The sequence below is a fragment of the Herpailurus yagouaroundi genome, unplaced genomic scaffold, assembly GCF_014898765.1.
Source record: "Herpailurus yagouaroundi ecotype Mexico unplaced genomic scaffold, PumYag 183, whole genome shotgun sequence".
NCBI lineage: Eukaryota > Metazoa > Chordata > Mammalia > Carnivora > Felidae > Herpailurus > Herpailurus yagouaroundi.
The window spans coordinates 18,138,641-18,164,801 of NW_024412414.1; the positions used below are offsets into that span (position 1 = coordinate 18,138,641).

Consider the following 26,161-nt stretch of genomic DNA (forward strand, 5'->3'; position numbering starts at 1 on the left):
CACTTGGTTGTGGAATGGCCACAGCTGCTCTCAGCCACCCTCTTCCTGGAGGAACTGTCTTTTAATTAGTTTACCTCACAGCCATCATTACAAATATTACTGCCTCCCCTCCTCGAAGTAAAATTACTGTTTCTACAAAATATTCCAGTGACATCTTGCACCACCTCACATTGGTGGTGGGGTCACTCGAATACAGCATTTAATCATTAGATCACCTCCGTCCGCGTCTCCTAATTAGAACCCTTACAATACATTTTTATCTGGTAATTAGCTGAGATTGGCTGCTTCCTCCGTGGCTTATTAGAGACAGCCCAGCAGTGGGTGTGAATCACGGTGTCATTTGTCAAGCCTGGGAAGCCCCCTCTCTGCTCTCTTCTGGCTTGTGTTTATTTCCATTTGCTACCTGTGCTCAACAGCCTCCAGAAAACGCTACTGCCTATGTCTTTGTGGGTTGTGCTCACCCTGGAGGGATTTTATTTTGCACTGTTGCTTTTTGGGTACAAGCAGGCCAGGTGTTAAGACCTGTGGTAAAAGCCACAGATGTCCGATTCTTTTCACATTTTATGACACAGTACCATGTGACTTGTCTGATCTACATGAGCACCAGACGATGGATTCGTACTTGCTGAATGTTTACGTGAGTTTTGAGTTTTTGGAGTGGAGTGGACTTGGTGCCCTTCCTCACCAAACGGGACAGGAGCAGGCACAGTTCTCGAGGCCGTGGGGTTTCTAATTTTCATTGCGTGTTTAAGAAAGTGACGGTGTTGAGGGGTACCGTTCTTAAATGGAAAAGGAAAGCCAAGAAGTACAATTACTCTCAGAATCGCTTTACGGTTGTTACGCACACTTTCCCTTGAATAGCGTCTGTATTTGATGGTAAGCTCTTCAGGGGCAGCAGTTAAATGTTCTCTCCCTGTTTTTGTCATTTCTCTTCCAGATGCCTTCTGTTGGCTCAGTGATATTTATTGAATGTCATTTATAGGCGGGGATTAAAGCTATTCACTGAATCTTTTCCAAAAATAAGCATACAGAAAAATGAAACAGGCTAGTGTTTATTTTTCCCATTAACTGGGCCTGGCATCACAAGCGTGTGTCTGACTTTCGGTTCAGGTTCAGGATAGAGGCAAGTTATTTCATCGATCAACAGCCTCAGTTTGCTCACCTGCAAAATGTTGACTAATAACATCTCGCTTATTGGTGATGGTAGGAGACCTCAGTGAAATCACGCAGCGGCAGGTGATTTACAACAGTGGTTTCTACAAACGGTATCCATGACTTTCCAGGGGGTTTGGCTATTCTTACATCCAGCAGCATCTGAATTTTAAAAGCTGTATATTTATGAGCAGTAGCCTTTGAGGCACTAATTTCCTTGACCCGTTGCTTGGGCTGATGCTTATACACACTGTTGCTGTACTTGGTCAGTGATTAAGGCCCAAGGCAAAGAGGAGGTCAGCCCCAACCTTCCCCCTTGGCTTCTCAACTCCACTCCATCCCATGGCTGCTCCTCCGAACTGTAAGCACTTAGTCTGCAAATGCGTGTCACCAAGTCAGGTTTCCAGCACTCATAAAAAAGCAGCTCCCAGCATTGGCCCAGCTTGCTGGGGCGGGGGGGTGGGGGGGGGGGGGGCGGTTAAGGGCAGTGTCCTCTCCATAGCTTGCTCTCCTCAGGCATGGGGGTTGGGAGAAGGGTCTGGCGTTAGCAGAGTCAGCATTTCAAGAGGGGAGTTACAAAGCCAAGCACAAGTACAGGCTTGCAACCCAGTATTCCTTTCACAGTACCATGTGTACATTTTTCAGTTAATATTTACCTAACGACATTTGATCCTTCTTTTCTTCACATCACTCGTTCTTTATTTCGTTGTGCTTTTTTTATGGAACCACCCTAAACATACGGGAGGTGTTCTCATGGCTTTTTTTCATTACCCGAGGATGGTAGGTTGAGTCTTCTCAACAAATTCGAACTTTTCATAGGCTCTTTATGAATCCGGAGGAATCTCATGTTTAATACCTTGTACAAATAATGCCTTGTCCATCTGCAATGGTGAAATACTTATGTTGTTAAATGATTCGAAATGTGGTTTGAGAAAACATTACCAAATAAGCCTACTTTGCGTGGGTTTCTTGGATTGGAGGCTGGCTAGAAGTATCTGAGATAGCAATTATGTGTAAATGGTAATATGTTGAAAATAACCGAGTTCTTTATCATAGCCAGACTTACATTTCTGGGAGAACAAATTGTGGGCAAGGGGGACAAGCCCTTTTCTTCAGTGTTACTAAGAGAAGCACTTCAAGGTGAAGTCTAAATGGAAGGAAGGAGTAAGTACTCCTTCATTTTCCTGTATACTCCTTCAAATAAATAAACCCCTTTTCCTGACCTGATGCTATAGATTCGATCATATTACTGAACATTTGAAACCTGAAGAAAAGTTTTTAGTTTCCGATCTTTTGTATGTCTTTTTTTTTTTTTAATTAACAGATTCCAGTCGTACATTTATTAGAGTTTAGTGAAGATTACCCATAAAGCTTTCAAAGATTAGTCTCTGCCAACTGATGTAACTAAATGCTGGTTTACTGGATCAGTGCCATTCTTTTTAATATGAGTCATAATAGGCCAGACACCTTTGTGATGGCTCCCTCCCTGAAGTTACATTATGAAGTAGCCTATCACTGTACCAGCCAGTGTGGTAGCCACTGGCTGCGTGTGGCTATCTGAAGAAAAGTTTAGGGGCACCTTGGGTGGCTCTGTCTATTCCAAGTCTGACTCTTGGGTTTTTTGGCTTAGGTCACGATCTCACGGTTTGTGAGCTCGAGCCCCACAGCTTGGGATTCTCGGTCTCCCTCTCTCTCTGCCCCTCCCCTGCTCACTCTCCGTCTCTCTCAAAATAAATATTTTAAGTTTAGTTTTAATAAAAATGAAGCAAAAACAGTTCCACACTGGCAGCAGCCCTTTGCAAAAAGTGCTGTTTGGAGAGCTCAGGTCTAGCCCAGCGTATCCCAAGAGGTGGCTTCTGCAACGTTGGGGTTCAGCGGGGGCTACCAGAACTCCATCTCCCTGTGTGCCGTCTGCCAAGCACAGCATGCTACTCAGGAGGGTTCAGAAGCACAAGTACTACAAAGACGGTTCTTGATGACTGAAGAAATGTTTTGACCCCGAACTTGTCAGACTCACTGGGCTAGATAACCCCTTTCTGCAAACACTCATCTATAACTGTCTTTGGAGAACACCTGTGTTTCCACGGGTCCATATCCTTTGGACATGGCCAGAGGTATTTTCAACTACTCAGTGGACTCGCCTCCTATTCCAGTTGATTATAAGTATCTGTTTAGAGAAGGAAAAGTAGCCAGGCATTTCCTGTGTTACTCCTGCTGGATTTCAGATGCCTTCTTGCTCACCGTTTTTTTTGCGAAGGTCTTCTAAGGATTATTCTTGTCCTCACAGCTGAATCTGGTATCAAGCGTCACACTCTCCAAGTCTGCATCAGAGGCTTCTCCACAGAGCTTACCTCATACTCCAACGACCCCAACCGCCCCCATCACTCCTGTCACCCAAGGCCCCTCCGTCATCACCACCACCAGCATGCATACGGTGGGACCCATCCGCAGGCGGTACTCAGACAAATACAACGTGCCCATTTCTTCAGGTAGATACTCCATCTGTGCTTCCTGTAGAATTGTAACATGCAGTTCTTGTAGACCAGCCTCTCTTTAAAAAGTGATAATTAATAGGACAATGATTCTTATTTAGCAGATATCGCGCAGAACCAAGAGTTTTATAAGAACGCAGAAGTTAGACCACCATTTACATACGCATCTTTAATTAGGCAGGTAAGTCAATAACACAGTATGTGAAATTCTAGCAAAAGGTATACATGTGCATGGATATATTATATTGATGAAGTAGATTTAAAACCGTTTAGTATGCAGGCATGCTAAAACCTTTTCTATAAGGTTTTTTAAAACTGCAATATATAACATAATTGCTTTTGATTAAGTATTACAATACGATGTGATTATTAGGAAATTCATTTCACACAACAGTGAAAATGAGCCTGTTTAAAGATGGCAAGTCAATTATCACAAGCTACAGTAATCTCTGATCCCTAGAATTAATCTGAGCTCTAAATAATTACTGAGCTTTAATCAGCTAGTGAAATGTTTTGCATTTCTCTTTGATTCTGCTTTATGAATGACTAATAAATTAATATTTCTGTACGGAAACAGAAATAAAAACTCAAAACAATTAGATAATTCCATTTTGAATTTTGCTATTGAACTGTTAAATACAACCATTAATCTTAGATCATTTTGTGAAACCTTTCTTGGGCTTTAGCTCTGAATCATGGTCATTTTATATTTTCAAGAAACTGTATAATGACGATTCTGCTGATTTGGTCATAAATTATCTTCTTTTGTCACTTTTGCTTCACAGGCCATTCTCGAATCTCCAGAAAAGCAGCTAACACTAAATGAAATCTATAACTGGTTCACACGAATGTTTGCTTATTTTCGACGCAATGCTGCCACGTGGAAGGTAAGCTTTCTCACAGGCCTGTTTAGGCTTGGATCTTACCTTTTTTCTTTTCTTTTTTTTTTTTTAATTAACTTTTTTTTTAAGCTTATTTATTTTGAGAGCGCGAGCCCGAGTCGGGGAGGGACAGAGAGAGAATCCCAAGCAGGCTGTGTGCTTTCAGCACAAGCCCAACGCCGGGCTCGATCCCACAAACCATGAGATCATGACCTGAGCCCTGATCAACAGTCCCACGCTTAACTGAGTGAGCCAGTCAGGCGCCCCGGAACTTTCCATTTATAAACGACTTTGTTGTAAGATACAGGAGTATTGTTTTCATACACACAGAGTCAGAGTTATGGGAGTATTTTAGTGAGCGGATAGTTTATTGGGATTAAAATGCTGAGACAGAAGACTCCTATTACATTGGCATCAGATTTTGGATGGCCCAGCCAGTAAAATCATTTCTATCTGATTGTTACTGTGTAAGGGAAAAAGAATAGAGGACACTGTTGGCCCGATGTTGAGGTTGTCCTGTTATTTAAACAAACCTCATGCTTTTCAGTCTTAAGACTCCACCAGAATTTGCTGAGATACACAGCTTCCTTTTTTTTTTTTTTTTTAACCTGGGGAACTAAGACCGACTTCACATAACCTTAACAGGTTTGATTCAGAAAAACAAACAAACAAAAAATTTTAAAAAGCTCCTTACTGTAATTAGTAGAGAAAGCTACACAATCTAAGTAGTAGCACTATATATAGGAGCCATTACAGGAAAGCAAAATACATTATTAAGGTTTTGGATTTAGTTCCTTTTTTTTCTTTTTTGCATCAAACTATTAATCAGAGATTCATAGATACTCTGAAAAATTGTGTACCTTCACTCTAACACCAAACATCTGTTTGCTGTAAAACAGATCAAATTCCTCAGCTCCACGGGGAATGCCCTAACAAGGCTGGAGGGTCACATGACATACCTCATTTCTAGTTGGTCCTTTTCTGCTGTATTCAATGAAGCCCTCACAAATTTTTGAATTTTACCTCTCGATTTCTTGATTTAAATGTTCCTGCTATCCAAGAGGGCCAGTCCCATGTCACAATTTTTTTGCTCTTTTACTACCCAGAATTCTCAGAATGCCCCCATTCCACCACAGTTTGGAACATTTAAAATGCACATATCTTAGGATACTGTACGTCCTCATAAATATGATCGGGATTAATGTTAGGGTGCAAAGGAAATTCGCTTTGCTACTTTTTAAATTTTAGATAGGACAAAAACAAAAGCAGACAACACATTTCCTCTGTTACGTTCTTGGTAAGTTAGCACTTTAAAAGAAAATGAAATAACCATAGAATTAATTTATCAACCTTACCCAGCCCTGCATATCTATTATGGCTTGAAGTGTCCTTTTTCATTCCATTAAAACACTTGGGTGCTGAAGGAGACCTCTGTTCAAGATCTTACCCTTTCTTCCTCAGCCTCCCTTAGGAGATAAAATCCAGAGTATCTTTAGCTATGAATGCTTTCAAAATACAGGAAGCATAAGCATGAAGCAGACATTTTCTTCAAATTGCCTTTTTTAAATAGCAAATGATCAAATTTAAAAATAATTACTAGTTGTGAATATGAAATTTAGGCTCAGATCTACAGCTTTAACTTTTTCATTTTTGCAAACTGCAGGAAAAAGTGCCATCACTATGAACAATCCTAGATAAAGTACCAAATGATTCATCTTATTTGTATTGTAATCTTAAAAGATGAAATGCCCAGTTTAAATTGTGACTGAAAGGGGCTTACTCGTCTTTTTGGGAAACTGGATTTCTGGATATTTTTGCAGAGCTGCACAGTCTTGGAAAACAAACCTTAAGTTTGAGTTTATATCATACATGGCTATATGCTTGAGACAGATCAATAGCAATCCTTCTGACAGATGTGGTTTCTTTAGATCTTTTGCAGGGCTAAACATTCCGATGCTTATTTTAAAATATTAGACAATGATAAGGTTGAGGGGAAATGTTGATTTTTTTTTTCCCGCAATTACGTCTTCAATGTGTATACATGATCTGTCTGGGATTTTTAAAAAGAAAACTTGGGTTTATTTTTATTGTTTTAGGAGGTAGGAGGAGATCCTTAGTATCCCTCTCCTGTGCCTTAATACGGTATAAAAAAGAAAAAGTTTCTTGAAAAGAGGAGACTACAATTAACAAGTATACTTGAGAGGACAGATTTTTTTTTTCCCCATATAACATGAGATAAAATTTCAGCGATTTTTCTTTTGTTTTGTTGTTACACAAACCTATCCCACCAATTAGAACCGGAAGTGTCCTTCCATAATCAGCTGGATGTTTTGAACCTCCCCCCCATTATGCTGGCATTGCTCAAAAACTCTGAGACTTTATCCCGTGGATTCCCCTTCTGAGTAGTTGATGACTTAGCTGTGAAAGAAAACTTGTCTCCTTATCTTTGAATCTGCCGTAACGAAAAAGAAAAATCCTATCTAGTTGGACCCCTCACAGAGTCACCAGTGGTGATTACCTACGCCTTGAAACACTTCTCCGTCTGTTTGGAGAGGAAGTACCGTGGGTAGCACCAGAGGCGGCATGCAGGACGTTTGAGCAACGGCAGCATCATTGGAAGGGAGTGGCGGTACTACGAGGCAGGGGAGATGGGATTTCTGCGTCCCCTCTTCACGCCACAGTGGTCACCCCGCTTCTTCCCTGTAGGAAGAAAGTTTTGAGTAAATGGCATGGGTCTTTCTGCAATGTCCTCTTGTCTCACTTTGAGTCTCAGTCACTAAGTTCAACCAAGAAGGTTACAGACATGAAGCTGTGCTTCCTACTGGCCCCATTACGGGTTGTGCATTTCAAAGGGAAGATGAGCTGTGGAGTTGAGATCCTCCTTTCTGGTGGAGTTGAGACGTCAAGGGTCTCAGTTAAGAATGCTCTTAGAAGTGACTTTTAACCTTAAGAAAGAAACACGGTGGGGGGAATATAGAAATATGTATCTTTAGGAACCATCAGCTTCAGCAGTATTCTCTTTTTGCCATTGAGAGTTTGACTCAAGTCTTCCTCTGGCGTTTTCTGTTAATTAAGATAATTGCCCCTAGCAAGGGCCAAGTTTGTATATATTCGGGAAGGTAAGACATAGTTTGATGATGGATACTGATGCATTGGGGCTCATGTCATTCCCTTATCCTGTCACCCCCATGAGGCAATGCTCTCAATGGCAAAATCCAATGTAGATAAATCCGACAAAACCCACAGAAGGTACTAAAGCCAAAATATTGCGGAACAAAAAAGAACCAGGACGAAACGTATTCAACAATATTATCACCTTGCACGATTTTCTTTTTCCAATACCCTTTTTTACGGGAGACAAGTGGGCTTAAAGGGGACAGTTTTATGCTTTTACATGTTTCTTTATTTTGAAGTGACATTAACAATATTTTCAGATTTTTACTGTGAAACCTATTTTGGGCTGATATGCATATTAACTGTTTCTTCTGGTTCACTACTACCAGAGACTAAATTTAAATGCCAAAGTATAATTAAGTGGTAATTTTTTTTTCTTTTTTTTTTTTTTTTCTTTCTCCTTTTGGAAAAGGCATCCTTCACCACAAGGAGGTCGTCCACGGGGGTGGTAGCTACAGGTCTTGGGGACGGTTTTACAAATGCGGACTGTGAGGCTGAATGTACTGCTGTTTTTGGAGTCTTTTCTTATAGAAAATGTAAATGTTCTCTCTTTTATACTTGCTGCAGAATGCAGTGCGTCATAATCTTAGTCTTCACAAGTGTTTTGTGCGAGTAGAAAACGTTAAAGGGGCAGTATGGACAGTGGATGAAGTAGAATTCCAAAAACGAAGGCCACAAAAGATCAGTGGGTACGTCCACCATGTTTGAACTTCTTAGCCTAGCTCGGATTGTGCTAACAAGTGCAAAGTAGAGGCTTTTGGCTGCTAGATGGTGTTAGACCAAAGAACTGGTTCCACGTTGTCTCAATTAAGGGAAGCAAAAAAGCATTTCATCCCTCCTGTTTTGTATACCCACCAGTCCCCCCGCCCTGCTTGCCGGTCTTTGTTACATCACACGCTAGTAGCTTTTAGGTGGCAATGCATATTAACCCTCACAAACCATTGGCTTATGCTTATTGCATTTTATTTTCTTTTTCCTGTTCCCTGTATTGGATGTCTGTTCTGCCCCCCCAACCCCGTCTCCTTTTGTTGCCACTTCATCTCCTTTGCTGCTGCTCCTATCCCAGGGTGCCATTCGCACCAACCTCTCACTGCATAAGTGCTTTATCAGAGTAGAGGATGAGTTTGGGTCCTTTTGGACAGTTGATGATGAAGAGTTTAAACGTGGCCGCCATATTCAACGAGGCCGTCCTCGCAAATACTGCCCCGATGAAAACTTTGACGAGCTTGTCGCACAGTAAGAGCCTTTACTTGCTTTTGTTTTTTTTTTCTGCTGTTGCTTTGGCTTTGCATGGTTGACTCATCCCATGTAGTTTTGCATTTCACCAAGTAGCGGTGCCACGGCTTTCTGCAATGGAACTAAATTGTGTGATTTGTACATGTATTTCTCTTGTTTCTCTTTGGAACACCAGTGCCTTGAATAATGCTTTTTTGACGTCTTTAATGCAAACAAATATTGGTTGTATTTTGATTCAGCAGCTTATGGGGACCCTTTAAACCCAAATACTGTGGCGTGAAAGTCATTCCTCCAAGTAGAAAAAGGCAGCTTTTATTGAGAGTTCAAATATGTCTTTAACTGGGTAAATTTCTTGTTACTTGCTCATTCAGTGTAATAATGTAACTGAAGTGAAATGAATCATTAGAAATCAATAACAGCAAATACACTTGCTTTAAAGGCCAGTCATAAATCTGGGTGACTTCCTACTGGAAGCCACGCTTTCCCTTCAGCGTGTCCTGATACTCAGCTAGAGATTTTTTTCCAATGGCCTCTCGGCGTGACGTATCAAGAAAGATTTCGTCCCAGCCTCCGTCCTTACTTAGGAATAATCCTTCCCTGTCCTTCTGTCCATCTTCGCTTAGCACTAAATGTGCCTGGGAGGGAGGTCATGCCCTTCCTCCTGTGGTCGACCTGGAGTTCAAGTCATGGAGAGGATTGAGAGTCAAGATTCTTCTCCCCAACTCCCAGCTCACTGGCCTCCCCTAGCCAGACGCCCCAGAGCTTCTGCCTTTCTTTGGCACTCATGGCAGCTACTAAAACTTGGTAGAGAGCGGTCCATATTTGGTGAGAAAAACATTCACCAGCGGAGGGGCTGGTCTAACTTAAACCAGAATCGTGCACCCAGGTTCCGTCCGGGAAGCGCGAGGTCCAATCCAGAGGTGTTCACAGACACCGGCCCCATACGAAAGCCCAGGGGGCTGGGGACAAGACCTACCTTTTCTTGGGTTTTGTTAATGGGGGAAATTTCTGATTTAGAAGTCAGGATACCAGCAAGCCTAAGATCAAACTTAGCTAGGAACTCAGGGGAGGATTGCGTTTAACTTTGAGTTTTTATCTTTTTCTTATGCAGTAACCCTTCCCTTATTAAAAACATGCAAAGCAGCCACGCCTACTGCACACCTCTCAATGCAGCTTTACAGGTAAGATTAATGGTCGTCCCGAATATGCGGCAGAGGCCCGTGTCTCCCCCACTCATTTCAAAATATATTAGCCTCGCTCTAATTAGATATTAAATTTTAATTCCTTTAAACTTTTTTCTTAAGTGCACAAAGCATCGTACTCCCTGGAGGCAAACACATTGGGCTGTTTCAGCATTAGCAGGATGCTTAGCATTTTGAATATTGTGGCAAAAAAATTAAAAGTTCACTTATTAATATTTATCAGCAGTATCATAATTTCCATCCTCTTATTTCAGAATTTCACTTGAGGCAAAAATACCACAAGTGTAATTACTCTAGCACAGCTATTAATGTGCTGGATGATAGGCCACTGGATCACATGACCTTCTATTGTTCACGGGTTTAAAGAGAAAGCAGAGCTTTTTATTTCTTCTTCTCGAGTCTATTTCCGCATCTTTAGTCCATCGCGGGGGCAGGGGAAGAGATCCAGGTTTGGTTCACTTGGTACAAGTACACGGTTTCTGTTTGAACTAGAGAGGTGTTGGGGAAAACTCTTTACGTTTCCAGCAGATTGCTCAACATTACATAATAAGCACACGGAATGTTTGTTTCCTACTGACACACCAAGCACTCATTACATAACCAGCATTACCGGGGGATGAAGACACTGGCGTTGGGCAGGAATGAGTTTACCCCCCCACGCCCCCAGATACGAGTAGCCAAGGCTGCCCAGCCTTCTCTCTCTGGCGTTTCTCCGTGGTCCAGGTTGAGTTTGACCCTCCCTCGACTGTTCTAGAAGACGCGCCAAGGGAGCCTTGCTAACTTTCAAGACATTTTCTCTAGATAGATTGGACATCTATAATCCAGTGGGGCTTTATCACCCCGATGTGTTGTGCCCCCCCAGAAGGCCGTAATACACAGATGCAACCATTTGCTGAGAACGAGAGTGTGAAAAGGGCTCCTTGAGGGAGAAGGGGAGAGAATGAAAAATTGTTGAGATACTTGACGTTACACGAACAGAGTGCAGTGCAGAGGAGACCAGGACAGACACCCCGTTGTCACTACTCACTGCACAAATGTTGACTGAGCTCCTAACCTGCAACCTCCGTAATCAGGACAGGCTCACAGCTCCCGGCATTAGATGATACACCATTAACGCGGTTTCCTTTCAGGGGCAAATTCACTGAACTTAGCTTTTCAGTAATTATATTTATTTATTTTTAGCCCGAACCAACTTTACTAGGAGGAACTACTTTCTGAGTTTCTGTTAATTACTTGTAGTTTACACAGTAACTTTAGAAAAGCAAATGAGCGCACGCTTAGATGCCGCCACTGTAAATACCATTCATTAGGAACTTATTTTCCCTGGAGCCTTGTGAAGTGTGAATTTAAAGGCTGCTCTATCTGGGAGAGTATTAAGATTACAAGCACATTTTACATTCATGAGGCGGAAAGGAAAGAAAAAAAAAAAAACGCAGTGATCCTCTGGATTCTCTTAACTATGTGAGTAATTTGAATTAGTATGCCTTATCATGACAGACCTGTTCACGTTTCATCTCCAAAACATTGGTTTTTGGCATCCTCTCTACCCTTTCTCTACTTCCAGCGGTAGCCCCAAACTGTCCTGCACTTTTCCAAGAACACTTTGTTTGCATAATGAGGTGAGGTGAATACACTGATAAAAATTCACGATTTGCCGAATGGATCTTTTTTTCCTCTGCTCTAGGAGTTTGGATCCATGGTCAGTAGACAGTCTCAGGTCACTTTCTGCTGGGCAAATTGAATCAGGATTCTACCAGCAGCCTTTCCTGCCCATGATTGCCCATTTACATTTTTCAAGACAAGTAAAAATAATAGTGGAACAACATCTTAAAAAGATTACTAGAGCAACATAATGCATGATATACAATATATAAAATAGGACAGCAGAATCCACTACAGAAATAAAACATTGGACGTGAGACAGATTGCATTATGCTCTGAAAAAGTGAAGTAACTAAGGGTAACCGTAAAGCTTCTTATTTATAGACTGCCTTTCCCCCGAGGATCTTAGCATGGTTCATGTTCCAGGAGCAGTGGTACCTACAGACTTCTGCCCCATTACTTGAGCACCTGAATTCTGTTTTGTGTGTGTGTGTGTGTTTTTTTTTTTTTTTGGCAGAGGTGTTTGATATGAAACCACATACAGTACACAGGACCATTATATGATTAAGTCCATTATAAAAATTGTAACCCACCTGCTTCCACTGAGGCATCAGCTACAAAAAACAACCAGTTTGTAACACATAAGCAGTTGGTGGAAAATGTTTCTAACTGGGGGGGGGGGGGGTTTGATCACTCAGTCAATGTACAAGAAGCTCTGCATATCAGGCACCAGCTTCTCTTTGCTGCCCACTTGATCATTACCGTAAAGGTTATTAATGCTGGTTTTCTTCACTTACATCTTTTTTGTCTCACAACCAAGGGATCAGTACAAGTGCCTGCCTTTTGGATGCCTTTCACCGCTGTGGCTCTTGGGCCCCAGCCCATATTTTAATGACCTTCACCTAGAACACTTTGAGAGCCAAGGAGAGCAGATCATCTTAAGAAGGTTGCTCTGTCCATGGGGTGACCAGCTTCTCCCACAGAACACATTCTTACAAACATTGCAGTTTTGCCTTTACCTCTCAGTTTTTGACTTGAGAAGCTGTTGCACCAGGTTCTGACTGTGTAATAGTGAAATGCTCTTGTGAGAGCTGATGGTTCCTGCGGAACTTCCATGATTAAGAGAGGCATGACCACTGCATTGTCTCAAATAAAGGCAGTTAAGATGCTTGTCCAGCTGCAGTTTGAAAGAAAAAAAAAAAAAAAAAAACCTGGCAAATGTTTTTTTTTTTTTTTTTTCCAAAAAAAAAAAAAAAAAAAAAAAATGCTTTATTGCCATTACCAGAGCTCTGTTGAAAAAAGTACTTGATGCAAATTATTTAACAAACTGTAGGAGAGCAGAGAATGTTCAGATTCGCTGTTCATCAAAATAAGTTCACCACATTTGGAAATAAAAACAGGTTCCCCCCCCCCCCCCCTTTTTAAAAGAAGGCAGTTACGTAAATACAGAAGGGGAGAGAAGGGAAAGCTGTGGGCTTGCAGCAAGAGGGCTTGGCTTTGAAATAGCGCCCTATTAAGTGAAGACCCATCACAGGGGCTTGTATCTAGGAAGGCATTCCTGGCTTTGCAGTTTGGACAGTGAGGGAGGCTGCAATTGTCATAACAGGCACATTCCCTGCAGCCCAGCTCTGCACCCGTTCTGTCTTCATTTTTTGGCTCTCTCTCTAGAGCCAGGATTTCTAGAATACTTTGGCCTCTTGTATCACTGGCCAATTGAAGTCACCGTGCCAGATTGTCTTGTGATTGTACTTTTTCCTCATTAGGATGGAAAACCAGGCATACTGTAGTCTGTAAGAGGACAGTTTTGATCGATCTTGGTCTAATTACACTGCCAGTTTTTGAAAGTCTGCCCTCTTTAATGAAATGAAAAGTTACTGGGTCATAATCGCTACCCAAGGAAACAATATGGATACTTCAGTCCAGGGTCATCTGTAACTGTTGGCTGCATTTTAGACTGGGTGGTCATTTTTGTCAAATGCAGGAGGATAGCAAGTGAACAGCATCCCCCCACCAGACTTCGGGATTTCTTATTTTCTCCAATTCCACACTTTTTTTTTTTTTTTTTTTTTTTGGCTGACACTCATTTGGAGTGACAGGTATCTTTTTTTCTTTAGTCCTAAAATTCCAGGTGACCGGTCTGAGTCTGAAACATTGAGATAACTGGTCGAAGGTAACACCACGCAGACTACACTAAACAGATTCAAAAATTATTAAAACAGAAATGATGCGGGCAGGGGGGATAAAAATTGATTCCAATTCTATAATCTCTCCCTTTTCTCTAGGATCTAAGAGGTACATGTTTATGGAAGTTCTCATAAGTTTGAGCTGTGCGGCCATAATAATTGGATCAAATCTTTAATATCCAATACTGGAGTCATCAAAGTGGATAAAGAAATGAAAATTCCATTATATTTCCCTGTGATCTGGAAATATTCAGTCCCTCTTGAAGGAAGGCATCAGACAGAAAGCTCATTTTAGATAGCCTTGTCGAAACCGTGTGACTCTACCCAGCAGGGCTACATTGAGCCTTCCCTCCCCTTGAGCGGTTTGGTCCCAGCTAGCTCTTGGAAACCAAGCTTGGGACATGTGTCACAAGTCTTAATGTTAAAGCAGAATCCTTTTACACCTGTTCGAAACTTGCATTTGCCGGCCACACGATGAACGTACCCGGAAGATCCTTGAATACGCCCCTAATTAACAGCTTCCCTGTCTGTGCATATTCTGCGTCCTCATACATTTTCTCTCGGTTGCTAACAGGCTTCGATGGCTGAGAATAGTATACCTCTATACACTACCGCTTCCATGGGAAACCCCACTCTGGGCAACTTAGCCAGCGCCATACGGGAAGAGCTGAACGGGGCAATGGAGCATACCAACAGCAACGAGAGTGACAGCAGTCCGGGCAGATCCCCTCTGCAAGCTGTGTGAGTACTGTCCACGCCCGGAAGGTCTCCGCATGCGATGTGCACACGAACTCTTCTCGAGCTGCTTTTTAGACCCTTTCTGTAATTTCTGCTTTCCTAGAACCGAGGTAGAAGTTGGTGCTTCTGGAAATGTTTAGCTCGGTTAGCACATAAAAGGACCATTTATGCTAACGTTCCCATAAAAGCAATCAGCTTCATGCAGCCCTACAAGTGCACACGGCAATAAAATGGGTGACTCATTTGCTTTTTTTTCCCTCTGCCTGGCATCTCAGGCCATTATTGAAGCCACATTACCTTTTCCTCCTAAAATCAGTATGCGTCTCTGTGAGTTTGTTCAACTTGCCGGTGTGCCGAACCTGGCAGGGGGAGAAAGAGTGCTTGTTTACTTGGTTGTGATAGTCCGGACCGCCAACACCACGCTCAAGCCTGATGACCAAGCATTAACGACGGCACAAATGAAAGGCGGCCTGATTTATAGATTGCTTTAAAATATCAAAAGGAAAATTAATAGGAGCATTATAGCAGCAGACGGCAGTATAATGAGCACCGTATAACTGAATCAAGTGATGGGCGATGGTTGTCCATGCTGAATGTGAACAGCACAGGGACTGGGCAGACCTCCCGAGAGGCTCCGATGCCTCCCGAGGAGGAAGAGCTCCCTCTCCGCTCGGGAAGGCTGCAAAGAGAAGAGACACCACGTTTTTCCAAGTGATTGGATTTGCGGGGGATGCCAGGGAGGGGCCGTCTCTATCTCTTACCAAACATCTGCTAAAGCGTTGCCCCCTTTAAAGGGACAAACCAATCCAGCCTTTCCAGGACTGCCAGCTCCTGGAATCGGCCCCTTGTCTACACCCTGTTTGTGAATTCCTTGACCCACATCTTATTTTAAGGTAATTTGAGTGATAGTATGACCTGGAGCGATTAGCAACAGAATGAATTGGCATCTAATGACAGCAGGGAAAAAAAAGAAAAAGAAAAAAGGCTGTCTGCCAGGGAAATGGGTAGGTTCGAGGGGAATCTGAAATTTGATTACTTAGCATTTGAATGTCATGCCCAAAGAGCTTTGAAAAGGACCTTTAAAGATGGAAATAATCGTTTTTAATTTACAGGAACCATCTCTTCCCATTTAGTACACAACACTTCAAGAATGCGTTTGTCTTTCACACTGATTCTGCCACACATCACCTCTTCTCAAGCAATCTGGTGCTCCCGACTTTATTGTTATCACACTCGTGTTCGTTTTTAAATCATTGTCCTGACAGGAGTGTTTACTCAGATATTAAGGAAGTTCAGAGCAAACATAAATTGGTATATAAGCCGCTTCAAGCAATACTCATTAAAGCAAATATATCCGAAGTTACTGGTTGGAAGAGAGACTATTCCTCACAATCTATCTGCACTCCAAAGGGCTGGTGGATATACATTCCTGTTAACGTAGTGCAAAGGATTACTGAAGAGAGAAAGATATTTGGATCAGAGCCTCGGGCAACAGTGGAGAATGAGGCTAATTTTACTGTACGAGATAAAGCCCCTCCCAAGTTCCTAACTTTGAATGAACCCCAGCATTACCAGAAACCATCTATCACAAGCGGCTTAATTTTTAACGAAATGAAGGTTTCCGTTGTTTTCTGCTGTGTTTAAGGAAACCCTGTGTACAGATGTCATGACGCACGCCGTTGCTCACATCTCCCCGGTTTGCGCTCTTTGCTAAATATAATTGTGTGTTAACAGCATCGCCCTTGTGCCCGCTCCCAGTGTCACAGAATGTTACTCTTTTTGACCCTCTGTTTCCATTAAGCGACTTCTGTAATGACACAGTTTTCCTTCTTGTGCAGTATGCATTACCCGGCTATGATGCAAATGGCTTCTTAACTGTTCTAGTCTGTTGGAATAAATCAAGCTGTAAACTTTATAGCGTGGCTTAAAGAACCTTGTTAGGACCGGCAGCCCAAGCTTCGATCTAGTGTTGAAACCGAGCTCCCCGTTCTTAGCCTTCCCGTGACACGCCACTACTACCCCATTTTGTTTCCCCTTTGAAACACTAGAAAGTACTCCCATAATTATGGCTCTGGGGCATTACACTTTTATCCCGATAGGAACCAACGGAGCTACAAAGCAAAATACTCCATGCTGTGCACACACCCTCAGAACACAATGCCTCTAAACACCAGTCAGCTTTAGTTAAAAACTGTCATGTTCCCAGAGTGGCTAAACAAAGGAATTACTCAGATGTAAGAAGGGAAGTGTGTGGTTTTGCACACAGTTTCTTTCCATCGGGAACTGTTTGGCAAGTAGGAGATGGAGAGAAAGGTGGGGCAGCGGGGTGACGTGCAAGATGGCGCACCCGTGCAGTTCCGATTTCCAGGAGACACGCACTTGTATGTGAAGAATAGTATCTTAAATAGTTTGCATCTCACCTGAAATGTATCTTGCTTGGAAATCCATTCTCTTGGATTCTCTGAAGCGCCATATGCCCGTGTGACTGCATTTGCCACACTCGGGGGGGATCTGCTGGTACGAAGAAATGTTGTGAGGCTGGATTGCATTTCTCTGGAGCTTTAAGGAGCCTTAATATCTAACTCAGTTGTGTTGTCAAGGCTGTCACACAGATCTCGTCAGTGAGCTAGCATCTCGTCGGGGACGGGCTCCGCGTTAGGCACTGGGGCAAGCCAGCATGCACGATAGGGTCTTAACCTGTGTCTTGGGGTTGGTCAATAATCATGCTTGACTTCAGCTGCAATTTTCAGGGGAAAACAAAATATTCTCTAACGTGACCTGTGTTTGGGGAGACTTACACTGTATCTGGTTTGTTTTTGTGCCTAGCGAAACAGTCGTCAGAGTCAAAAATTACAAGGCAAGAACTTCCTCAAGAATATTCTATTTCTCAGTCTTCCCACCCCCTCCCAAACTCAAATTCAGGTTTATAAACCTGAATAGATGAATAGTTAAGCATAAAAGAAGGAAAAGTGCGAAAACGATGATCCAGGATACTACAGTGAACTTCAATACAGGACTTGGTAACACACAGATACATTTCTTGCCAAACGTGAATCAGTGGAGAAGAGGGGGTAATTTGTGAAGTAACACTGCTATTGAATAGTGAAAATAGGATACTGAAATATGAAGAAACGTTCACCACTGTCAGTGATCCAGGGAGCGCAATTTAAAGTAACCTGCGCTTACCTTACACTTGCTAAGCAACAAAATATTTTAAAGTAACGCTTGGGGGGGGCATCTGGGTGGCCCAGTCAGTTGAACATCCGACTCCAGCTCAGGTCATGACCTTCGCAGTTTGTGGGTTAAAGCCCCGCAAAGGGCTCTTTGCTGACTGCTCAGAGCCTAGAGCCTGGAGCCTGCTTCGGATTCTGTGTCTCCCTCTCTCTCTGCCCCTCCCACGCTCATGCTCTTTTTCTCAAAAATAAACAAACATTAACAAAAAAATTTTTTTTTCTTTAAATAAAAATAAAAGTCATGCTCGGAGCTGATGAAGTTGAATCTAAATTGATACAGCCCCTTTGGAAATTAATACTATAATAAATCATAAGAACCATAAAGATGTTTTTGGCCTTTGCTCCCAGAATTTCATTCTTAGAAATTTATCCTGAGGAGGTAAATCAGCAGAAATAGGAAGATTAATGGATAAAAGTGGTTACTCTATTATTCAAAGAGCAGAAGAAAGGAGAAAAAAAAAAAGACCGTCACGAAACACCCAGTATTAAGGGACTGATGGGTCCGCACAAGGGATCTCATACAGCCATAAAAATTACAACTGAAAAAGCTAGCAAAATCATCTTATTTCCATTATGCATGCAGTATGTAAAAATATTACCCCCATGGGAGAGAATAGGCAAAAACAAAAAACCTACCTTAATTTGGGATTTTGGGTGATTGTTTTCTAAAGGGGTCATCGTCACTGCACCTAATTTCTTCCCAGAAGAATAGAGGGTTTCCTCCGAGGGCTGGCTTCAAAGGTATCCTGGGAGGTTTCAATGCTCTGCCATTTCCTTATTGAAGTTCCTACTGATCTGTGAACCCCATCTTCACTTTTCACGGGGGCTCTTCAATTACACAGCCATTCCTCGGCCTCACTGTACAAACACAAATAAGTAGGACCATTAAAGAAACTAAAACCAGACGGAGCACGACCCGTCAAATGGGCTGTATTACAACTTCGATAAATTTCGTTTTGCAAATCATTTTGAAGAACATGGGCACCATTTTTTTAAAAGCTATTTACCCTGACATCTACCCCCAAACCCTCTCTAGGCTGTGCTAATTTTAGAGTCAGTTGGTTTTCTGAAGGTTCACATCATCAAGGGCAGTCCAAAGCACTCCTGTTTGTTTTTAAATGGTTCGAGTGGCCTTTGGGGTTTGCGTACATCAATTATTTAGGAAGTCGGCCATCCCCAGTACCACCTCTTATTACTAATACTTGATAATGTCAATTAAAAAATCCTCCCTTCTGCAGCTTGTCCCAGCGATGGGACCATTTTAACTTGAATGGTTCTTTTACATATCAAAAGGCTTGCAACAGAAAGTAATTTGTATTTGCAAAGGATCGGTTGTAAATATGATTTACGAACAACATTTCTCAATTGTTAGCCCCGTGGTTTCGCGTGATCCCCCGCAGTCCCCTTCAGGTGAACCCTGTGCGGGTCCATAATGAGAAAGTTGGCAGATCTCGTCACAGGCTACGGCGTCCCGGTGGCCGCTACCAGCCGGGCCTCTTGTTTTGCCTTGTTTACAGCTGACAGCGTTATTATTCTGATTGGGGCTCTGCTTTCTTATCATATTGTTGTGTTGGGCGAGCCTTTTCCTCTCCATTTGTGTTTCCTGGCAGGGCTTTTCTCGCCTTATTGACAGTTTGTAAAAATATGCATTAATTTGGAGTTTCAAGCATGTATCATGGTGTCTCTTTGCTGTGTTTGCTTGAAGTTGATTAATGATAGAACCTCGCTTGGGGTCGGTCTCTGGAGACTTCTTTCACAGGTTCTGCATGTTAACTAGCAAAGCAGAACACACAGCAAGCCATGATTAGCCCAGCCTCCCGCACTCTGTGGTCCCCACAAAACACCATTGTAGTGCAGATTCTTATTTCACGTAATTCTTCCAAGATTTGTATTCTTCCACCCAGGATGCCCCTGCGGGGCCTGTTATCTGGTACTCGGAGTATGGTCCTCCTCGGACCAGCAGCATGGCGTGGGAGCTTGTCAGACATGCAGAGTCTCAGGCCCCATGCCACCCCTGCTGAGACACACGCGGCACTTTAACAGGAGCGCAAGGTGATCTGAGTGCGCTTTAAAGTGTGAAACGCACCCCTGCGGGAGAGGCTGCTCTGGCCAGGGACTGTAGAACAGCACTGCCCCACAGGAACCTTCTGCCCTGATGGAAGTGTTTCTCTCTCTGCCATCCAGTATGGTAGCCACGGGCCACACGGGGCCCTTGAGCACTTGGAATGTGGCACTGAGAAACGCAATTTTAAATGGCATGAAGTTTTCATTCGTTTGAATTTAAATGGCCACCACCCAGTCCTCCATCTAGGGAGGCTTTTGCTGCCCCCACCCCCAACTTGCCCTGGTCGGGAAGGGCCTTCCGTGAAGTGAACCTGTTTTCCTTCCTTCCAGGCATCCTGTGCACGTCAAAGAAGAGCCCCTCGACCCAGAGGAAGCTGAAGGGCCTCTATCCTTAGTGACAACAGCCAACCACAGTCCAGATTTTGACCACGACCGAGATTACGAAGACGAACCCGTAAATGAGGACATGGAGTGAGCGTCTCTGGGCAGGCCAACCCCAAGAACGAAGATTGGGGGGGAAAAACACGTCAAAAGTCAGCAGTGAAATTGTTCTCCATTTGTTGTACAGTCTGGAGGATTTTCACTCCATTCGGACAACTCTGAAACGTGTTAACTCTGAGTGCCATCAAGAATCCCATTTGGGAGTATTTTTGATTTTTCTACTTTTTGTTGAAAAAAGGAATTTGTACTCTGTGCATTGGATGGACTTGTTTGGTACTTGGGATTTTCCTCTCCTAACAGTCAACATCAGTGTTGTAAATTTGCTAAACTGATTCACTTTTAGCAGCAGACTTTGAACTGCCGTCCTGCCGACGTGGGACACCGAGGACACCCAACTGAGCATGTGCGTCTAAGCTGCAGACCAAGCCTCTGCCCAGAATTTAAGGATTCCAATGGACGACCTATTTGCACAGTACTGCATGTTGATTATCACTGCCTTTACTCCCTTTTTTTTTTTTTTTTCGTTTTTGTTTTGCTTCCAGTTGGGATGGGGAAGGCCTTTGTGTGTGTATTGGGGGGAGGGGGTTAAAAAAGTAATTATCCCAAACTTTTTAATGTATTGCTTTTTTTTTTTTTTTTTTTTTTTTTTTTTTTTTTTTTTTTTTTGCTTCTACTATACCATTTTAAGTTCTGACCTCAGGCCTCCATTTGGGCCCACGGCCTCCTGGAGGCTTAAAGTTTTCTGTACCTTGTGATGAATGTTAATAGGTGTTTTTATTATACAAAGCTGAATGTCATTTCTCGTTTGTAGTTTTCTGTCACTCATTCCATTTTCCTTCAGACATCACCACGTTTTTTCTAAAGTCAGAAAACATTCCGTTTTGGTCTTTTTCAAAAAAGGTCCCAAATGCTGCACTCTCTACACATGAAGGTCCTCTCACACAGACCTGAAGTCCTGCCAGAAAGAGAATGAATGACAGAAAAAAAAAAAAAGAGAGAGAGATACCCTAGGAACAATGCAGATTCATTCCACGAAGCAGTATTGGAGGTGGGAAGGGGGTGGTTTCAGTTTCTTTTTTTTGTTTTGTTTTTTGCAGCTACCATCATCGTCAGTAAATGCCACAGCATTCTGCGAGCACAAGGACACATAGGCAGCACTCCCCCCCCCGCCCCCCCCCAGATTCTCCTGCTAGATGGACAGTGTGGCTGTGGAAGGCTCTCCCTCGGGTAACCAAGTTGCCATGGGCCACAAGCTCTCTGATGTTAAAACCAGGCTGGGTTGCTTTGTTTGCAAAATGGCCAAAAAGCTGGCTTCCCTGAGCAACTCTGCTGAAAAGTGGTTGGCGGCGCTGAATTTAAACATCAGTCCAGACCTGCTTGGTGGCATTAATCTGTTTGAATGCAAATTAGATTTCAGATTGAATTTGTGATGGAAGTTAATGAGGACTGAGTTCAGCAAATGCTAAAGTGTTAATTTCAAATGTGCAAATTCGGTACTGCAGTTGAGTTTGTTATGCAATATTATCCCACCAAGGCAGTATCCAAAACTAACAGTAGAAGACATCGAGGAGACGGGGGGTGCATGGCGCTCCTGAGCGTTTGGAGAAAGAAACGTGGCATATGCCGAACGTGACGGCCATCGGTCAGTACAACCTCAGTCCTTAGGAACCCCTCAGTGCTTCCACTCTGCACCCACTTTCCTGTCACTCATTTATTTATCTAGGACCGTAGCTTTTGTTTTAGTTTGAGAGCCTTTTGGAGCTTAATTTATATTCTTTGTACCTTTTTTTCTAAAATTACCAAAGATATTACACAAAGGTAAATTATGTTCTCTGTTTTATGCTTTATCTGATGAAGCCAAATATCCTCTTATTGTTGATCAAAGGAGGCGAAAGAATTTTAGAGGCAATTGATGAGTTATAGGCTATTGCTAACCTGAGAAAGAGAACTGCTCCTTCTTCATAGAATAAATTTAGAAGACCAAGTAGGTAATGGAACCAAAGTTGTTATTTTTGTTATTTTTTTTTTTCTTCTTCTGTACCTCGACAGAGACCAAAATTCCTAAAGAGAGATTATGGGGCTGCTGAAGGTGAAAATGGGGCACAGTGTTACAGGAGCGAAAGAAGGAAGGGAGTCCCATCTCAAAAACCTGAATGGATGCCACTGAAGATTAGGGGTAACCAGTAAAGGAGACAGTTACGAAAAAATGTAAAGAAAACAAAAGCTTCTACGTTGGAACTAAATCACAGGCACATTTCTAGAATACATTTTTGTTTTTCTTTTTACAGAAAGAGGTATGCCACTTTGGTTTTAAGGACCGTGCTAGGATCACTGCATGAAGTATGCTTTGTCTTGGCATATATCTTCCGGTTTTTTGTTGGTTTTTTTTTTTTTTTTTTTTAAATGTTTTCCTTTTTCCTTCCTTTTTTTCTAATTAGGCTTTGGTCAGCATTTGCCATTGAAAGAAAAAAAAAAAAAAAAGTAACACTCCCGTCCACTCATGAGCTTGGTACAAAAACTTCTTTGGCCATTTCTTTTGAAGCTTCACTGTGCTTTCTGTATAAAGGGCAGTCTGTGGTCACTCGAGACTTTTTTTTTTTTTTTTAACTTTTCCAGGCAGCTTCATGATGTGCAGGCAGTAGCCAGACAGGGTCATGGGAAGGGGGCCCTGTGCTTCTAAACTGAGTGGTTGCTGGTTCGTTTGGTATTCAAAAGAGGATAAAAATCTGGTAGATTAGTTCATTCTCAGCATGTGTAGCTAGACATGAGTAAAGATAACAGCATGAGAAACTGTTAGTACGCATACCTCAGTTCAAACCTTTAGGGAATGATGAAAATAAAAAAAAAATACATTTCACTCAGTTGCACTTAGTCGTATGTCTTGCATGCTTAGTCTAAAGACTGTAGCAAAAAAAAAAAAAAAAAAAGAAAAATTAGATTTTACATATCTTTGCAGGTCTCCCAACCCTGCAGAAGAACCAATTGAAAAAAAAAATTCTCAGGCTTTACAGCAAGCAAACTTCACTATGATTTTTACAATTCTGATTCTGTATCCCTTGGGGGGGGGGGGTTATTCCAGTCGCTTCTTTAGGATGGGGTTTATTATGTTGTACATATATTCCAATGTGTCTTGTGTGAATCTTTGTCTTTTTTGGGGGAGGGCAGAGGGCGGTTCTTTTTTTAGATATTGTTCCTAAAAAGGAATAAATGCATACACCTGTTTGTCAAAACACCTTTGCTTTTTGTGCAACTGCTTTATATTAACGATACTAAAAAAAAAAAAAAAATAGCTTTGGGAAAAAACTACTGTATGTAATGGAATTGCAGAATTTGCTGCACATGTATTTTATTTAGTTATCCTTGCTTTAAGAATATTGGATGACATTTCCTGACATGTGGGAGGGAGAAATTCCCTAACCTTTTTTTTTTTTTCCTTTTAAATTGTAACATAGTTGACAGATTTTTTTTTTTCTGTTCTCATCAGAGCATTTTGTACAGATTCGTGTGTGTGTGCGTGCGCGTGTGTGTTAATCTGTTTTTTGATACATTCCTATCCCTTGTGTTTATCCCACCACTGCCTTCCTGGCTATCTTAAACAAGTTCATACATTTGAAAAGAGAAAAAAAAAAATGCTGTTTAAAAAAATGTTTTCTCCTGCTGCAGTAAATATTTTGCATGATGAAATTCCAGGGTCACACTTTCAAAGTTTATCAGTGAAGTAGTGATTAATAATGGGGAGTTGTCAAAGCTATTGAACTTTTTTGTATAAAAAAAAAAAAAAAAACTTTACAAGGTGCCAAGATGTAAAGACAATTTGTTACTTTTCCTTTTCTTTTTTTTTTTTTTCTCCAAAGAAAAGCGTACATTAGGGAGACAGTCCCTTGTATCGGGCAAATGCACTGTCAGGAATGAGAATCCATCCTACTTGTCCCTAGAGTCTGTCCTTGTAAGACAAGTGACGCTGCCCGCGTTGAAAACCAGCAGTGAAATGAAATATCAAGGCTTCTGTCCACGAAGAGTGACCGCCAACCTTGCCACCCTCGGACAGCGCTAACATTACAGCCAGCATTCCGTCAGACCTAGGAAAGAATACCTTGGATTCTTAACCCAAAATCTGATTGATGTAAATCACTAGCTATTTTATTGTGGGGGGGAAAAAAAAGTTAAAAAAATATCTCCTCTCCTTTCCACATTCCCGCTGAGCTCCGTTTCCAAGGGTACAAAGAAGAACATGCTTGTAAGGATTTTGAATCTTTTGGGTACCTGTTGGTTAATGGTATATATACCCTCTTGATATTTTGGATGTTTTTGAATGTCGGTTTCGCTTTTTTATCCTGAGAATGAGACTTAAAATTCTAAAGGCATTTTATGGGGCCGGTGTAGTTCCCACGATCTCTGCTACCCAGAAGCCTTGATGAAGATGGTCTAGTCCGGACTATGAGCACGGTGCTTCGTGGATATGTGCTGCCAGTAACAAGAATTTTTTTTTTTTTCTGTTTTGTTTTGTTTTGATAAGGCATAAAAGAAACTCATTCCTTGACATCAACTGTAATTCCATCATTCCGTGTCTGTGGATACAGACAATAAAAAAAAAAAAAAATGTTGTGTAGTCAGTACTCATGACTGACATTATCGCATTCTCAAATGCAATAAAAATGCTGTTTGTTCACACTGGTAGTAAAAAGTCGCCACAGCCTAAGTTTCTTTCCCCTTCTGACCTGCTGATACTGTATGTTAGGCATCTGCCTTAGGTTTATCACCAGCTGCTTGCAACACAGAATTAAAATCAATCTTAACTAAAAGCTTTCATCATCACAGAGGGCTGAAGCTCTCATCCTCACGGTTTCAAAGTCCCGAGTTTCCACTTAGAGAACTGGAAAAAAACCAAAAGCTATAGAAGCTACCTTTTCTCCCAAGGAAGTGCACCCTTCTTTTTCTTCATCAAATTTTATCCAGAAAAAAAAAAAACCCACAAAATGTTTAATAACTAGCATTAAGAGCAAACTAAAATTTCACAGGAAAGCAATTTCATGAATAATTCATTAAAATTTCACATCTGCAAGATTAGTCATCCAAATAAAATGCTAATGTCAAAAACATGCACCGTCTATAATATTCTCATCAAGAAATCTTTTTGCATATAATGATAAATGCTTAGATTAGAACAAATGATTTTATAAAAATATTCTATCAAAAGTATGCGAGATAACCACATCCACTACAGCAAACAGTGAAGCACGAGGAACTAAATATTCCAGAAATACCATCTTGATTTCAAGATTTGTGTCACCGCATACCTTGATAAAAACAAAAAAGCAAAAAACCTGCTATTTGTCTTTTAAATTATTATGTCGTGTGTATTGTAAGGATCGATGAGAAGGGGCATCATCTTTCAGTAAAAATTAAATTGGTATATTGAAAACAGCACTTGAAGTGGCCAAACCGTAGTAACATAAAACCCTTCTGGATGTAATTCAGAGCGTAGCACAAGCCAAAAGAGGACTTGAAAATTAACCAAGCTGCTGTTCGGCCAAACACCGGCTGCCGGTGAGGAACACGTAAACGTGCCTTCCGAGCATTGTTTTGAAAAGCCCGTCTTAGGGGGAAAAAAATTTTTTTAATATAGGTTTTGCTATTAAGTTGCAAAGTAGTGTCCTCTTTTCATTAACAGTTATGCTACAGTCTAGAAGCCCTCTAGTCTGATAATTAATAAAACATTTGAACCCTTAATTCTCATCTAGCTGCTAAGAATAGAATATTAGG

At 41.7% G+C, this 26,161-nt stretch overlaps 1 protein-coding gene and 2 long non-coding RNA genes across 9 annotated transcripts in view; 1 reads left to right on the plus strand and 2 right to left on the minus strand.

Moving 5' to 3' along the window:
- FOXP1 (forkhead box P1) overlaps positions 1 to 25,402 on the plus strand; it is a 512,105-nt gene extending 486,703 nt beyond the window's left edge. For 5 of the 7 annotated variants that reach the window (XM_040492170.1, XM_040492171.1, XM_040492174.1 and 2 more), the window contains 7 exons: positions 3,440 to 3,641; positions 3,746 to 3,825; positions 4,430 to 4,531; positions 8,267 to 8,388; positions 10,047 to 10,116; positions 14,497 to 14,663; positions 20,288 to 25,402. In XM_040492170.1, the coding sequence (XP_040348104.1) occupies positions 3,440 to 3,641; positions 3,746 to 3,825; positions 4,430 to 4,531; positions 8,267 to 8,388; positions 10,047 to 10,116; positions 14,497 to 14,663; positions 20,288 to 20,432 (888 nt within the window). In that variant the 3' untranslated portion in view covers positions 20,433 to 25,402. Of the gene's footprint in view, positions 1 to 3,439; positions 3,642 to 3,745; positions 3,826 to 4,429; positions 4,532 to 8,266; positions 8,389 to 8,765; positions 8,936 to 10,046; positions 10,117 to 14,496; positions 14,664 to 20,287 lie in introns of all 7 variants that reach the window. The other 2 variants (XM_040492176.1, XM_040492172.1) reach the window with 2 other exon arrangements.
- On the minus strand, positions 6,746 to 13,145 carry LOC121041387 (uncharacterized). Its single transcript, XR_005795713.1, has 2 exons — positions 12,759 to 13,145; positions 6,746 to 7,225 (listed from the first exon to the last, which is right to left on the minus strand). It is a non-coding gene; the product is annotated as an uncharacterized LOC121041387 (long non-coding RNA).
- Positions 14,958 to 18,741, minus strand: LOC121041386 (uncharacterized). The gene is made up of 3 exons (XR_005795712.1): positions 18,530 to 18,741; positions 17,081 to 17,171; positions 14,958 to 15,019 (listed from the first exon to the last, which is right to left on the minus strand). It is a non-coding gene; the product is annotated as an uncharacterized LOC121041386 (long non-coding RNA).
- Positions 25,403 to 26,161: the final 759 nt, after the last annotated feature.